The 15,869-nt window shown below is 36.3% G+C and overlaps 1 protein-coding gene across 5 annotated transcripts in view; it reads left to right on the top strand.

Annotated features, from left to right (window-relative positions):
• IL7R (interleukin 7 receptor) overlaps nucleotides 1–15,869 on the top strand; it is a 38,941-nt gene that overhangs the window by 5,708 nt on the left and 17,364 nt on the right. For 4 of the 5 annotated variants that reach the window (XM_046000444.1, XM_046000442.1, XM_046000440.1 and 1 more), the window contains 2 exons: nucleotides 1,980–2,118; nucleotides 13,521–13,678. In XM_046000444.1, the coding sequence (XP_045856400.1) occupies nucleotides 1,980–2,118; nucleotides 13,521–13,678 (297 nt within the window). Of the gene's footprint in view, nucleotides 1–1,957; nucleotides 2,119–13,520; nucleotides 13,679–15,869 lie in introns of all 5 variants that reach the window. The other variant, XM_046000443.1, reaches the window with a different exon arrangement.

The raw sequence follows: 15,869 nt of genomic DNA, 5'->3' as shown, positions 1-15,869 counted from the left end.
TGCAATTTTGCAAGTTGTTGAGGGGAACTTTTCTCGGTTACAAAGCAACTTTATTGGCTAAAGAGCCAATGAACTGCTTCTCAAAACATAGCCACTTTAATTGTATGACCAGTGCTTTGTATATTGTATGAAAATGTACATCAGACTCACTTCACCAGACAGGATGGCTAAGGTAGGTGGGAGTGCTTTGTTCTACTGGTGCTCAGCATCTGCTAGACTGTGTTCTCTCTCTGGCTTACATTGATCTCAAAGAATTTTGGAGACAAAGCTGATCCACAGAAGCCTGAATCCAGACAGTAATGTAGGTTCTGTTGTATAGGATTGGTGGAAGATTTATAGAAGAGAAAACGTCAAGACAGAGTGAGGATTGCTAAGTAAAGGCAGGCTAAAGCCACCTAGACCCATTCCACTGAGAAAACAGCCAGTTCTTAGGAGACAAGAGCTTACTCCTGTAAGATTAGGAATGACATGTTTTAAAATGTGAGCCCTAAATGATGGGTTTCCCCTCATTATTTAAAACTGTCATCAGGCAGAAAGCTATACCTTGCTGAAATTACATAAGAAGTCTTTGCTAGTGGCAGAATTGTGAGCCTAGTGGGTTCTAGGAATGGTCAGAAAGAGAAGTGCCAACAGCTCTTATCTAGATCTAGCTTTTCAAGATTTGTGGCTTTAACTGAACCAACCTGTCACTCAGCTAGTTGGTCTGCTCACAACTAGCTGTACTAATTTTCTCACAGACCTACTTAGTTATTGAAATAAAGAAGATGCTGTTTCTACATTTCATTGCATTCAGGACACTCAACTGGGGTTTAATTTTTAGTACATTCTATATCCTATTTAAAACCCTAACAGATTCTAATTTCTGTTGTTGATGGGTCAAAGTAATTTCTCGTATTGATGGACCTGGAAGCCATCACAGGCTCACATTTGACCACTCTGAGAATAGCTTCAGTTATGCTGGATTTTTTTCAGGTCCCAGTCCAAGTGTATTTGCTGGCAATTTTTTTATTAAATACTGTGAAATATATATACAAAATGTCTGTTTAATCTTAGGGTCCTCAACCCAGTCTAAGAAATTTAGTACTATCTGTGACAGATTGTACTGCCCAAAAGTGGCTGAAAAAATTCTGGTTCCCTCCATACTTCCAGAATTCTGATGTCTTTAAGATATAATATCTATAGATATTATATCTATAGAGGAAGGATCTATATACCTATAGAAGAAGTACCTGTAGGATTCATGCGAAGGTCTACTAGATCTGAGTCCTGGCAGATGTAATTTTTTCTAACCACATTTGCTTTAGTAGCTTAAGACAAATTGCTTTAAATAAATATTCATACAATGGAGATAATCAATTATACTTTTGGTTGGGATGCCTATTTAGGCAAGGAAAAGCTACCCTTAAAAAGTGAACTTCTGACTGTAAGATGGTTCTCATTTTCCTTCATTCAAAAAGAAATACTTGGGAGTGAATAAATGAAGATTAGTGATAACGTCAAAGGCTAGATTAGGTAGCATTTGAATAATGGAGATAAAGTATCTCATATTTGAAATATACCATTTAACAGAAGAAATTAACAATATAAAAAAGAAAGTATATTTATTCTAAATATATTCTAAATATACTTCTAAAGAAAGAGTATACTTAGTATTCTATTCTAGATCTCTGGTGCACTAACTCAACAGCAGAAATATTTAGAAATATTTGGAGGTTATTTAGTAATTGTGATGGTTTTGTTCCCTGTTAGAAAAATCTGCGCTCACTAGAGATCAATTTGGTTTGGGTTTGGGCTTTTTTCAGTTTGGGTATTGGTATTGGTTTTTCTGTCTCTACCCTTGGGCTTTTCTTCTTTAAAGAAACCTATAATCATTCTTTCATGTTTGCCCCAAAAGGCTACCATTTCTTTAATGTCACTCCAGATTTCAAAAGGAGGCACTCATTTGCTTCATTAACAGCTGCAGATTTGTTCTTGCCCAGGAGAGTTTGAAGATGCCGAACTGGATGACTATTCATTCTCTTGCTACAGTCAGTTGGAAGTGGATGGAACCCAGCACTTGCTGACCTGTGCTTTTGATGACCCCGATGTCAATATCACCAATCTGGAACTTGAAATATGGTGAGGTGCCTAGAAATCCTGCCTCTCGTTTCATGTGCTACTTAGCAAGGGAGGGAGTATGGGGCCTAATTCTCAAGTACTAAAGTCAAATAGATTCCAAAAACTTCCTGAAACTCCCTGTTCTTCACCAAAAGACTCCAGCAGAGATGCTCTCACAGGTTCTTCTGTCAGGCCTTGCTGCTACAGCAAACTGATGGGATGGAGCTTGGAGACCTCACAATCCTGACTTCATGGCAGAGTTTAAATCTTGCCTTCCTAGGACACTCCTTCCCCAGATTTCTTTGTCCAATGCGAGACAGTCTAGTGCTTTGTTGCACCCTGGAGCACAGTTACCTGGTTTCTGATCCCAATACTGCATGGACTTGGCTTTTTAACCTAAAGCAAGTTATGTAACTCATCTATGCCTCAGTTTCTTCACCTGTTAATGAAATACACTAACTCATAAGGAGGTTTGGATGATCAAATAATTTAATACTTTAACAATTTAATTAGAAGACACATCCAGTATATAATAAGTAATGGGAAAAGAGCATTAAAATAACAAAATCTGAGTACAGACCTAACTTCTACTCTCTTGACATAGTTTCACTTCGCATGATACCCTCAGTATCAATTTTCCAAAAATCCGCAGGAAAACCCAGCTCTTGGATTCATGAGGTCTCAGAGAAAAGGCAAGGGAAAAGAGAAAGTCTCTCTCTGGTTTGAAAGTTTGGTGAAGAGCTCAAGGAGCTTTCTTCTCCCTCCACAAACCATCTTTTGTTGCTGAGGGTTACTCTCCCTGATGACCTGAAAAAAATACTCCAATGTGAAATTCTAATTTAGGGTTATCTCCAAATTCATATCAGATGACCTAATTAGTGTCTTAGAAAAAAAAGTAAGTCAAGATCCACCAGTCGGAAAAGAGGGCTTCTTAAACTCAGTAGACATTCAGCCAAGCCCCTCTAATACAAAGTCTAGACAAGCCCTAAATCACATGTGTTACATTAAATTACAGGAGCTTTCCTGCATGTGCTTATGCAGTGCTTCCTGATGGAGTCATTGGAGAAGGATGGTCTTGGACTTGAATTCCATAGTGCATTCTCACTCTGCCTCTGTAGGTTGGCTTCTCTAACACACTTTCCAGAAATAAATCGTCAGAAGAACAGCAACTTTCAATGTCCAGAATCTCTACTGCAACTAGATTATACCAACACAGCCAAACAACTCATTCAAACCATCCACTCATTTTTATGGACAAAACCCCCTCAACAGAGGTTTGACTTTGGGTTTTCCACTCAGCTCTTTGGTGGACTGTCGTGCTAGCGTAGTTTCTCCTTGGGAGGCTGAAATGGCCTTTCTGGCCACTTTTCCTCACACCACTTCCTTGCCCACCTGAAAAACTTGCCCACTTCCTTTTTCAAATTTCTTGATTTTTTTTTCCTGTCATATTGTAATCTGTCAGCAGCTTCTGTTGGGGGTTTTCAATTGGATTTAGATATTTCCATTGGGAAAGGGATTGTCTTAAGACATGTTTCGCAGTGTGAAACAAATATGAGGAGGTTAAGGTGCTCCTGGAGAGCAGCTGTTTTTATAAAGATCTATGTTGACAGGGATTTTCATGCAATTCCTAGGCCCAGCAGGGACATTGTTTCTCAAACCAAAGTCACCTGGTGTGCTATATTTGCTTGATAGGCTAGGTTGCTTTTCCAGTGAAACTAGATTTATTGGAACTTTCCATTCCTTTAACATGTTAATAAAGAAGAAATTGGAAATGACTCAAAAATGTGCTTTCTGATGAGGTCTTTACACAGTTCAGATTGTTGATAGAAACCAGGTATTATTTCCCAGTTTACTAGGGGCATTTTCCTAGGTGACTTTACCACCTGTCTGATCTGGCCATCAATATTCCAGTGTTAGAAACTAAATTAGTTAGTGTTCAGTGAGAGGATCCGCCACTCAGGAATGTACTTGGATTAGCCAAAATCATAGGATTAGATTACTAGCATGCCATTTGATGATTTCACAGTGGTAGATAACAATTATTATAGATACCCAGATATTCATACTGGACTCAGGACCTATGAGACTTGGTCTTGGGGAAGAAGAGAAACAGAGCAGGCCAGTAGGGTGTATAGCAGTATAAATCCACTCTTACTGGGTGATCTGAAAATTTTTCATTCACCAAAACATTAACCAGTTTGCAGGTACCTAGAATGACAAAACAGAGGCACCAAAAACAGTCACCTAGGCTAGAATCCCAATAGCAACCCTTACGGAGCTCTGTGACCAAGGAGTTACTTAAGCTCTCTGATCAGAACAACTACCTTGCATTGGGCATATGGTCAGTACCTGTAAGTGGCACTTAATTCTCAGTGTAGACTGATTTTCATTAAAAATGTGATCAAAAGTTTGTTCAGTAAATACAAAGTAAAACAAAGGAGTTTGTTCATTTTAAGATGAAGGTTATTTGGTTCAGACTTTAAAGTGCGTATTAATTTTTTTAGGATTAGCTGCCAGCACTTAAACATCTAGTTTATCTCTTTAAAAATCAGGTTTGATAATAGTGGGCCCATACAGCACAAGTACAAAGTAGAATTCCAGCTGCTTCTGTGGGTGGACATTTAAATCTCAGTTCAGGAGTTAGGCCCACTCTTATAGATACCATAGGCACTTGAATTGGGAACCCTGCTTTTTAGCTGTTTGTGTAAGTTCTACAGTCAGCTTTCAGAAGACAACTGATTTCCTTTATTCCCACATTCTTGGGGGCACCACATTCACTCCCAGTTGCCCCCTACAGATATCACTTCACATACGTCACTCTTGGTTTCATCATTTACCACCTGTGACTCGGGCACCCTGTCAAATCTACCTCTAGAATTACCTAGCAATATCTGTCAGGTAATTAATTTAGTCTTTTTTCAGTAAACCATACTAACTGTCAAAGTTGTTAGATATTTTTGAGATTGATTCTTTCTTTCAAGGCCAAATGAGGAATAAAAGCTACAGTTTGCTTTTGTTTCTGTTTTTAATATTTCCATGGAGATACCTGTCTGCCCCCCTCAGGAGAAATGCATTTATCCAGATAAGTCAGACATGATTGCAGGAAATTTAGGAAGCTGGAGACAGGGTAGAGAGGCAGGCACTATGGTTTTCCCAACAGTTTCTGTTTTCAGAAACAGAGGGTTTTTGTGAGTGGCTTAGGGTTGAGGTCCCCGGGAAGGTCCTACAGGCCCAAATTTGTTAGCCTGAGGTCAAAAGTACATCAACAACAACGAAACAAACAAATAAAACAAACAAAAAACAGAAGTAAAGCCAGCAAATCACTGAAGTAGTAATTTCTGAAAGTTTATTGTGCATGTACCAAAAAGTTTACAAACCAGGAGCACTTAAACTAAAATATGGAATGAAGCTTGGAGATAGATTGTTATAAAGCAACTTACATAGTGTGAAGGCGATGAAGGTTTATTCTTTACAGTGATTGGCTATAATGTTAGAATTTTCTTAACTGAATGGAAATTGGTTAGTGGTTACCTCCTATCAATTTTGGCAAACAATTTAAGTTTTGCTTATGATTGTCAGAAACATAAGCAAGAAGTCACCCAGGTTAAGTTAATCTTGCTTGTCTTACAAAATAAGCTAAAACATTTACTTACATGACTAACTTATTTTGTCTGCCCAGAGAATATTCAAGTTTGGTTTCTGTGTTTAATTTTAACATTGGATAATTATAATGCTTTTTTTCTCCCCATAAAATACCCTAAAATGGCTCTATCTGACAGAAATACAGTGCAATCCACACACATCTGAGCCATATATGTAATTCTAAATTTTCTAGTAGCCACATTTAAAAAAAAGAAAAATAAATAGGTGAAATTAATTTAATTTACATTAACATATTTAATATAATAATATATTTAATTTAATAATATATTTTATTTAAGTTAATATATACAAAATATAATTTCAACATGCAATCAATATAAAAATATTAATGAGATATTTTACACTCTTTTTTGCATGCTAAACCTTCAAAATCTGTTGTGTATTTCATAGAGCACATCACAGTTTGGACTAGCCATATTTCCAAGGTTCAATAACCACATACCAAGTAGTGGCTATTGTGTTGAACAGTGTAGTTCTAGAATATGTCTAATCTTAGCAATAAACACTTAGCAACCAAGTAGATTATTTTAACCTAGTTAAGTTATTTGAAATTCAGTTGGATTGACTTGAGTTTAACTAATCATGGGGAAGACACTAAGTTTCCTCTAATCACTTGAGGCCAGGGCCACTGGCACAAAGTGAGGTTGTCCACTGTAGGCCACTGGGTTTTCTTAGCTCCTAGCATGGCCTCCCCTCCATATAGAGTGGATCCTGGAATTCAGACACTTAAAAGGATGCCAAGGCTCACAAGCCAACCATATGATGATCCTTTCTATTTCATTGCTTATTAATCTCATTCTCCGAAAGGTGGGAATGAACCAAGAATATCATTTTAGGTTCTTCTTAAACTTCCAACAATACCAAGAACTTGCTTCTTGTTAAGGATTTATAATTGAATATTCTACCATGCTTTACCTACAAATATATTCTAAACTTGATGACTGAACTAAAAGCTATTATCTTTCTAATTTCTCCACATCATGTCTTACCTAAAATTCAGAAATGCAATACTACTCCAATTCTCCCCTTCTATCCTTATTCATCTAATTATGATGTATTGCCATCTTCAGAACTTTCCATGTGACACTCATCCCAAGTTTATCCCCTGGTATCCATCTGGCCTAACTTAAAAATTTGCTTTTGATATTTACTCTACTCCAAGGGGAAAAACCTCAATGAAGGATACGCTCTCTAGAAAGTCCAACATGCACACACACACACACACACACACACACACACACATACACACACTTAAAGCCAAAACAATTGCATACTTTAAAATATAACAACAAAAAAACTATAATTGGGGGTGGGACAATTTTAAGGAAGGTGCCACAAGTAAATATATTTAGCCAATTAATAAACTTAAAATTTCTTCAAACATCTCTATCTTTGTCTGAATGCAGAAGCATAACCAGTCACTCAAAGATCAGAGCAACCCAGAGCTGGGAGACTCTGCCCCTAAAGCTGAGGCATCCTTCGCAGATTTTAACCCAATGCCCACCTCATCTCAAGCCACAAACCTGTTCTTTCTGCTCAGAGTCCAGGAACAATCCCAGAGAGGGCTCACTTGAGCACATGCTAAGTACACCCACATCCAGTTTCCCAAAGAAAACCAACACATTCTGGATTGTAGATAGTAAAGGACCTTTTTAGAAGATATTCTCTATGATCTTTTTTAAAAATCACTTGTTATTTAGAAGAATTCTTTCCCTGTAAGCAAATCTGTACAAAGCCTTTATTTTTCTGCCACTATCCCCACTTCAAATTTGAGCCAGCTATACCTCTATTCAGGGCTATTTGGCTAGAAGTGCATGTAGAAAAAAAAATTGGTAACCATGTTTATCACAGGAGAGGGACATTAAATTGAGGGTTGAGGAAGGAAGAGAAATGAGTACTTTTATTTTTATTCTTCATTGTTTAATTATTTTTATAATGAGAATACATATTTTGCTTCCTTCTTTAATATGGAACATTTCTTTCACCTTAGAAGAATGCCTCCTGTCCCCTTTCAGCCGTTCATCCCATGTGAACAATCTATTACCCCCTGGTTTTGCCAGTTTCCAACAGTTCTTATAAATGGAATGACACACTGTTTACACTTTTCTATATGAATTCTCTCACACAACAAAATGTTTTCAAGAATTACCCATGTTGATGTATGTATCAGAGCTCATCTTTTCAACTGCTATTAATTCCACTGCATGAATACATCACAAGATTTGAATCCTTTCTCCTCTTGATGGACACTGAAGATTTTTCAAATTTGAGACTATTATTTTTTTAAGCTGCTACTAAATTGTTTTACAGATGTGTTTGTTAACGCACACTTTCATTTCTCTGTGGTAAAAACCATAGTGGAATTGCTGAATCATAGGGTGGGTGTGTGTTTAACTTTGTAGAAAACTGTACAGCAGTTTTCCAAACTGGTTATACCATTCTACTCATCAACCAACAAAATGTGAGAGCTACACATCGTCTCCAACATGTGGCTTTGAAAACAGTATCTCGTGATTTTTCTTTACCTTCTTCAAATAACAAATAATGTTGACCATCTTTCTGAGTAGTTGCTGGCCATTTGTATGTTTTCTTGTGACAGGTGTCTGCTAAAGCCATTTGTCTTTTTTACAGAGTTATTTATCCTTTTATTGTTGGTAGGTATGAATTCTTTGTATTTTCTGGATATAATTCCTTTGTCAGATATATGGATTACAACTATTTTCTGCCAGTGTGTAACTTATCATTTCATTTTCTTAATGGTGTATTTCAATGAAGAAGAAGCTTTCATTTTGATGAAAGTCCAATATGTCTTTTTTTTCTCTTTTATGTTTAATTTTTGTGTGTGTCAATACTATTTTTGTCCACTCCCAAAATCAGAAAGATATTTTCTTGTGTTTTCTCCTAGATATTTTATAGTTTGAACTTTAAATTGAGGTCTATAATTCATATCTAATTGATTTTTCATGAGATTATGGTTCATATCTTCCATATATTTATTCAGTTGTTTCAGGACAGTCTGCTGAAAAGATTTTCTATTTCCTATCAAACTGATAAGGCACTTGTATTGAAAATCAGTTAAACTTCTATGTGCAAGTCTATTTCTGAACTCTACACTTTCTGGTGATCAACTTATTGATTCTTTTTTTTAACATTTTATTTATTTATCTTTGAGAAAGACAGAGAGAATGTGCACATGAGCAGCGTGCAGAGGAAGAGAGACAAACAGATTTCTAACTGAGTGGGGAACCCAGTTCGGGGCTTGATCTCAGGACCCTGGGATCATGACCAGAGCCAAAGGCAGACACTGAAAACACTGAGCCATCCATGTGCCCCAATGGGCACAATGGCCTGATTATCATAGATTTATAGTAAATTCAAAATCATCTGCTCTGAATCTTCCATATTTGCTCTACTTTTTCAATGTTGTTTTGAGTATTCTGAGCTCTTTATATCTCCACATAAATTTTAGAATCAGCTTGTTTTTTTTTCTTTTAAATCCTGCTGAGATTTTGATTAATATTATATATGTTACATTGGTGGAATTTGCTATCTTCTCACTACTAAATTTGTTAATCCATGAATATGCCATTCCATTTATTTAGATCTCCTTTAATAGCTCTGAGAATGTTTTATAATGTCCATTGCAAAGGTCTTGAATATCCTTTATTAATTTTATCTCTAAGCATTTTATGTTTATTGTTATCATAAATGGAGTTGTTTTTAAAATATATTTTCTAATTGTTTGATACTAGCTTATAGAAATAAAATTGTCTTTTATATTCTGACCCTGAAGAATTCACTCTACTAGTTCCTGTAATTGTGTTGGAGAATCTATATAATGCTGTCTGCAAAGAAAGGTGTTTTTCTTCCTTTTCACATTGGGTGTCTTCTTGTTTGCTTTTTCCTCTTGCCTTACGCACTGGCTAGAACCTCTAGTATTCTGATAAATAAAAGTGGTGAAAGTGGTTATTCCTGTTTTGTCCTTATCAACAGGAGAAACATTCACAATTTCACCATTAAATATGATAGTAACTCTAGACTCTATAAATTTCCTTTATCAGGTTAAGGTATGTTCTTCTTTTAATTGCTGAAAGTTTTTATTATAGGTGGATGTTGAATTTTGTCATATGTCTATCTGCATTACTTAAGATAATTAGATTATGTATGACTTTTGTCCTGGTAATATGGTGAATTGTATGATTCATATTTGATTGCTGAACTTGACTGGATTTCCTGGGATGTGACCTACTTTCTCATAGTAGTAACATCAATGTGTTAATATTTTCTTGAGGAAATTTCGATATACATTCTAGGGGGACATTTATCTATAAATTTCTTCTCTGTGATATTTTTGCCAGCTTTTGGTACAAGAGTTGAACTAACTTCATAAAATAAATTGGATAGAGTCTGTTTCTACTCTATTTTCCAGAGTAATTTCTGTAGAATTGGCACAGTTCTCAGTTTTCAGTTCTGTTCTTTCTAGAGCCATCTAGCTATTGCTAACTCATGCTTTTCTTAGCATGTTTCTTAAATATTTGCTAGAAGTCACCAACATAGAAGTATCTGGCATAGAGTTTTCTTATTTTGGAAGTTTGTTGATAATAAATGTAATTCCTCTGAAAGAAATAGAACTATTGAGATACTCAATTTCTTCCTTATTTGTACTTTTGGGCAATATCTTTTTCATAGTGATTGCTCTAATAGTTAACAATATTCAACCTTATCATAGTTTACTTAGAGTTAATATTGTACTATTTCATATATGAAATCTAAGAAACTTGTAATGATACATCAATATACTTCCACTTATTGCATCCTATCTTATGCACTGTTATATATTTTTACATCTACCATACATTATAAATGCCACAATAATGTTATAATATTTGTTTTAAGCAATCATTTAGCTTTAAATAATTTAAAAGAAAGAAATATATATATTGTCTTTTATATTTACCAAAGTATAGCCTTTCTGGTACACCTAGTTGTCTCCTATAGATCTGCAATCCCTTATGGTATCAATGCCTTCTGGTCTAAAGAAGTTAATGCAAATTATCTCAATTTTTATTTATCTGGAAATATCTTTACTTGACTTTAATTATTGAAGACTATTTTGTGCATGTGAGATTTCAAGGTGGACATATTTTTTTTTCTCTCTTCCAGAGTTTTAAAGGTATTATTCCAGGGTCTTCAGTTCCCATAGTTTTTGATCAGAAGTGATATTTTTCTCTAGGTACTTTCAAAATTTTCTATTTGCCTTTGTTTTTCAGCCATTCAACTGTGATGTGCCTAGGTGTGGTTTCTTTTGGATTGATCCTGCTTGGATTTGCTGAGTTTCTTAAACCTGAAAATAGACATTTTTGTTACATTTGGAAAATTTGCAGCCATTATTTTTTATGTTTTCTTTTCCATCCTAGTATCTTTTCTTGTTCTGGAATTCTAATTACATATTTATTTATCCCTTGATATTACCCTAAGGTCACTGACCATTTCTGTTATTTCAGACTGAAAACTTGTCATTGCTCTGGCTTCAAGTTCACTGACCCTTTCCTCTGCTGTCTTCAATCTGTTGTTAAGCCCATCCAATACTCTCAGTGCGTTTTTACAAATTTTGGATTTACTTGTTCATTACAGTATTTTCATCTGGTTTTCTTTTACAATTTCCACTGCTCCATAAACATTACACATCTATTCAATCATTATGGCCATATTCTTTGTTTAGCCCTTGAACATATTTACAAAAGCTGCTTTAAGGTCCTTTTCTGCTAATTCCTACATCTGGTCACTTTAGAGTGACTGCTTTACATTGACTGCTTTTTGTCTTGACTATGGGTCTCATTTTTTTTTTCATCAATTTTAGTAGCTTTTGAATGTATGAAAGACATTGGTAACAGATTTTCTGGATTCTGTTAAGTTCCTCTGCTGTATGTTAGGTTTACCTCTGTTAGTAGGTAAACAGGACTAGATTAATCTTCAAATTCTCTTTTATTTTGAGACAGCACCTAAAATCTCATTTCAGTACTTTCTAGAGCCAGCTAGCTAGCGCTAACCCATGTTTTTCTTAGAGTCTCTCCCACACTTGACAATAATGGGACATATACTGATATGAGCAAAATTTATATGCAGATCTGGTGTCATACATCCCCATTAAAAATATCCAGCCACGGGGCACCTGGGTGGCTCAGTGGGTTAAAGCCTCTGCTTTCGGCTCAGGTCATGATCCCAGGGTCCTGGGATCGAGCCCCACATCGGGCTCCCTGCTCAGCAGGGAGCCTGCTTCCTTTCCTCTCTTTCTACCTGCTTCTCTGCCTACTTGTGATCTCTGCCTGTCAAATAAATAAATCTTTAAAAAAAAAAAAATATCCAGCCATGCAGACAAGTCCTCTAACTTCTCAAGAAAATAAAATTGTGGCTTTCCATTATATTCTAGATGTCTATCACAGTGTGACCTGAGGATTGCCATCAAACAAATTTAAAAAAAAAAGCAGAAACAAGGATACCAACCACCTCTTTTTAAAGGATTAATTTCCCTCTCATGTCTGGATACTTTTGGTTACTCTCTAAAGCTTTTAAATAGAATTTCCCAAAAAATAGTTAGTCTAAGGTTTATAATAGTTACATATTAGAGGGCTAATATGACATAAGTTGTTCTGCTATTACTGAAAAAGCAGAAACAAGGATACCATCCACCTCTTTTTAAAGGATTAATTTCCCTCTCATGTCTGCATACTTTTGGTTACTCTCTAAAGCTTTTAAATAGGATTTCCCCCCCAAAAAATAGCTTGTTTAAGGTTTATAATAGTTACATATTAGAGGACTAGTATGACATAAGTTGTTCTGCTATTACTGGAACTCAAACGTATACTTTTTATTTAACAAGTACAATGTGGAACTTTTTAAAAAATATCTTTTATTTATTTATTTATTTATTTGAGAGAGAGTGTGTGTGTGTGCACGAGTGGGGGGAGAGGCAGAGGGAGAGGAAAAAGCAGATTCCAGGCTGAACAGGGAGCCCAATACAGGGCTCAATCCCAGGACCCCGGGATCATGACCTAAGCCAATGGCAGACATTTAACTGATTGAGCACCCCAGTGCCTCAATGTGGAGATTTTGATGTTAGGTGTACAGGAGGCAACAATCTCTCTTCCTTAGTTTCCTGAAAGTCTGATCTGAATTGGGAAGAGGAAGTGACAGAGTTCAATTCCTAGAGCATGGCTACTGTGTGTTAAGCTAGGGAACATGGGAAGAAGGGTTGATTTTAAAGTCTGTTGATAGGTAAAAGTGGAGCACAGTCAAATTACCTTTGAAAATCCCTAAATTACCCATTAAGTATGTTTGGTTTTATGTATACAATTCTTTAGACTATTGTATCATTTCCTTTAAGTTTTCTGGGGGCAATATTTCTTTACAGGTTTTATTTTCTCAATTTATTTCTGCAGGATATCAAAAAGAGCAATTACCTTCTCACCTAAACAAGTATTTGTTTTTCAATGATTGATCATTTAAAAATAGGAGTTTTCCATCTTTTTCATGAACATGCTTTGACTGTTTCAGATTCAGTATATCACTAGGTATGACAATAGCAAGAAGCCACATTATTTAATTCTCTCTCTCTCTCTCTCTCTCTCATAAGCATCTATGCATCCACATACCTATGGACAGAGTTGAAGTCACACAATTAAAATATCCATGTAATGCTACTCTATTGTATACAGAGACTCTGACTTGATTTAAGATGGATTCACCTTTTGTTTCTACAGCGGAGCCCTTTTGAATGTAAAATGCCTGACTTTTGATAAACTGCATGAGATGTATTTCATTAAGACAAAGAAATTCTTACTAATTGGAGACAGCGAAATACATGTGAAACTTGGAGGAAAGAACATAACTTCCAAGAAATTGAACATAGTCAAAATAGGTAAGAAGTTGTATAAGGGTATGGTTGCCATTTAGGGATTTATGAAGACACTGATTCAGTATCCTAATCTGTAAGTAATGGGAAAAAATAGTTATTTTCAAAACCTCAGACAGACTTTGGTGCAGGAGAATGTCTAAACCTATTACAGTGCATCAGTGCAATGGAGTAATAACTACCCACACTTATTCTACCTATGGAGATTAGATAAAACAATATACACAAGGAGGAAACTGGACAAAGTGATTGAAGAGATGCATTCTTTTGCTGGTTTTAAATACTATGGCTCACTTTCTCTCCCTATTTTTGACCCCTTCTTTGGTGCCCAAAAAGAAAATTAAAGGTAAGAGAGCTGTATTCATTAGAGACAACAAGGAGGTGAGAAACTTTAAATCTATCTCAGCTTTGCTTCACTAAATTGGTAAAATATAGAGTAAAAGCAGAAGATCTATCTATAAAAAATTGCCCTGAAAAAAGGCAGAGATAGTGAAAAAAACACATTAGGCAGAGGGTTGTGCATGTTGGTCACACAGCAACATAGGCCACAACCTATGTGAAAGCTAAGAAGGAGATAATAACAACAAGGTAATTATGAGTATAGGACACAAGAAAGTTGTGTTTTGTCATTTGTAGACTAGGCTGTCATGGATGGATGGTCAGTTTGTGCACTGTGCAAGAGCATAATATCTACAGGTTCATCACTGAAATTGCAAATGTATATATATGCACACACACACACACACACACACATAATTGCAAATATGTATCTCTCACTTCTCTGAGAGCAGGTAGAAAGAGCAGAGATTCTTAGTCTTCTGACAGACTCCTGGCATTTTAGAGACTCCAGGTGGCACCCTGTCCATCTGAATTCCCAAATCATACCCAGTTCTCTCAGAGGCCCAATTTCTATACCCCAGCAGAAACAAATCTTAAAAAAAAACACACACACATCTGAGGGGCCAAGGGAAAAAAGCAGTAGTGCTTACACCTGGTAGCATATATCCCTGTGAAGTGGGAGTTAGGAGCCTCTTGGGGTTTTAGAAAGCACCCTTAAACAACCAGCATGAGAGAGTGGAGGCATATTACTCAGTAGTACCTTCTTCTGGTTCTTAAAGTTATATTTCATTGGCAGAACTGTCATTGAATTGAATTTAAGCTGGAAGCCCCTTATTGAGCCCTAGACCAGAGTTCCCCTGCAACTACCTGGCCCTCACATACTTCCCCTTCTTTAGGTTTGGGTCCTCTGATAAAGCTAGAGGGGTAGCTTCCTCCCTTCCCATTTGCCTTGGTGGAGTAAATCTGTTATTGTTCAGATTATTTCCAGAATAAATTAACTTATAAAAATATTGCTTGAAAAATTAGCTACTTTTTCTAATGTGCTCAAAGGCACCCTTTGAACCAGAGACAGACCTATTTGGAGGAAACCTGGCAAGCCAGTATGAGATAATGGAGCACAGAAACAAAAGCTAGAGAAGAGCAAGCCTCAGAATCAGAGAGAATTGGCTTTAAATACTAGAAAACCATTTTATAGAAGCCTGAACTTAATTAATCTCTCTGAGACTCAGTTTCCTCATCAGTATAGCAGTAATAAGGGATTGTTGGTGGAAGCTTGTGTAACTAAAGCACTTGGTGATTAGTAGGTGTATAATCAATATCAGTCTGTTCTTCCCTTATTGGGAGTCCTTGGGAGATGGGAATGAGGCAAGGAATTCAGTGTCAGAGGTTTCATTGAGAAGGTGAATCTTAATTATTCTCTTGAATGAAGAGTAGGAACTGACTTGGCACGTGAAAATTGTTGACAATATTCTCTGTTGGTCTGTTTCTTTATACCCACCTGCCTTTTCCCCTTGTTCCCCCTGGGTACCTTCCCTTTCTATAGTGCATCTAAGAGTAGAAAAGAATAAACTTCCTCTTTTACAAGACATCGAAGGGCAAAGGAGACACTACCTCTTTTTCAGGATTTCTGGGGGAATGCAGGAAAATCCTAGGTGGTTACCACTATGAGTGAGTGACTACAATAAGTGAGCCAAATTCCACCACATGAGTTCACTTTAGTGGGTCAGCAAATCAATCTTAAAGCCCAAATCAGGTAGCTTAGACTCCAGTTCAGTCTACAGAGTAAGAGTTTGATGAGCACATACTCTCTCATTAACAATAGGTTTAGCTTAGATGTTAGCCTATGTGCTCCCCATCT

The sequence above is a fragment of the Meles meles genome, chromosome 3 (assembly GCF_922984935.1).
Source record: "Meles meles chromosome 3, mMelMel3.1 paternal haplotype, whole genome shotgun sequence".
Classification (NCBI taxonomy): Eukaryota; Metazoa; Chordata; class Mammalia; order Carnivora; family Mustelidae; genus Meles; species Meles meles.
Note: the sequence above shows the minus strand (reverse complement) of the source record. Positions and strands in the feature narration are given on the sequence as shown.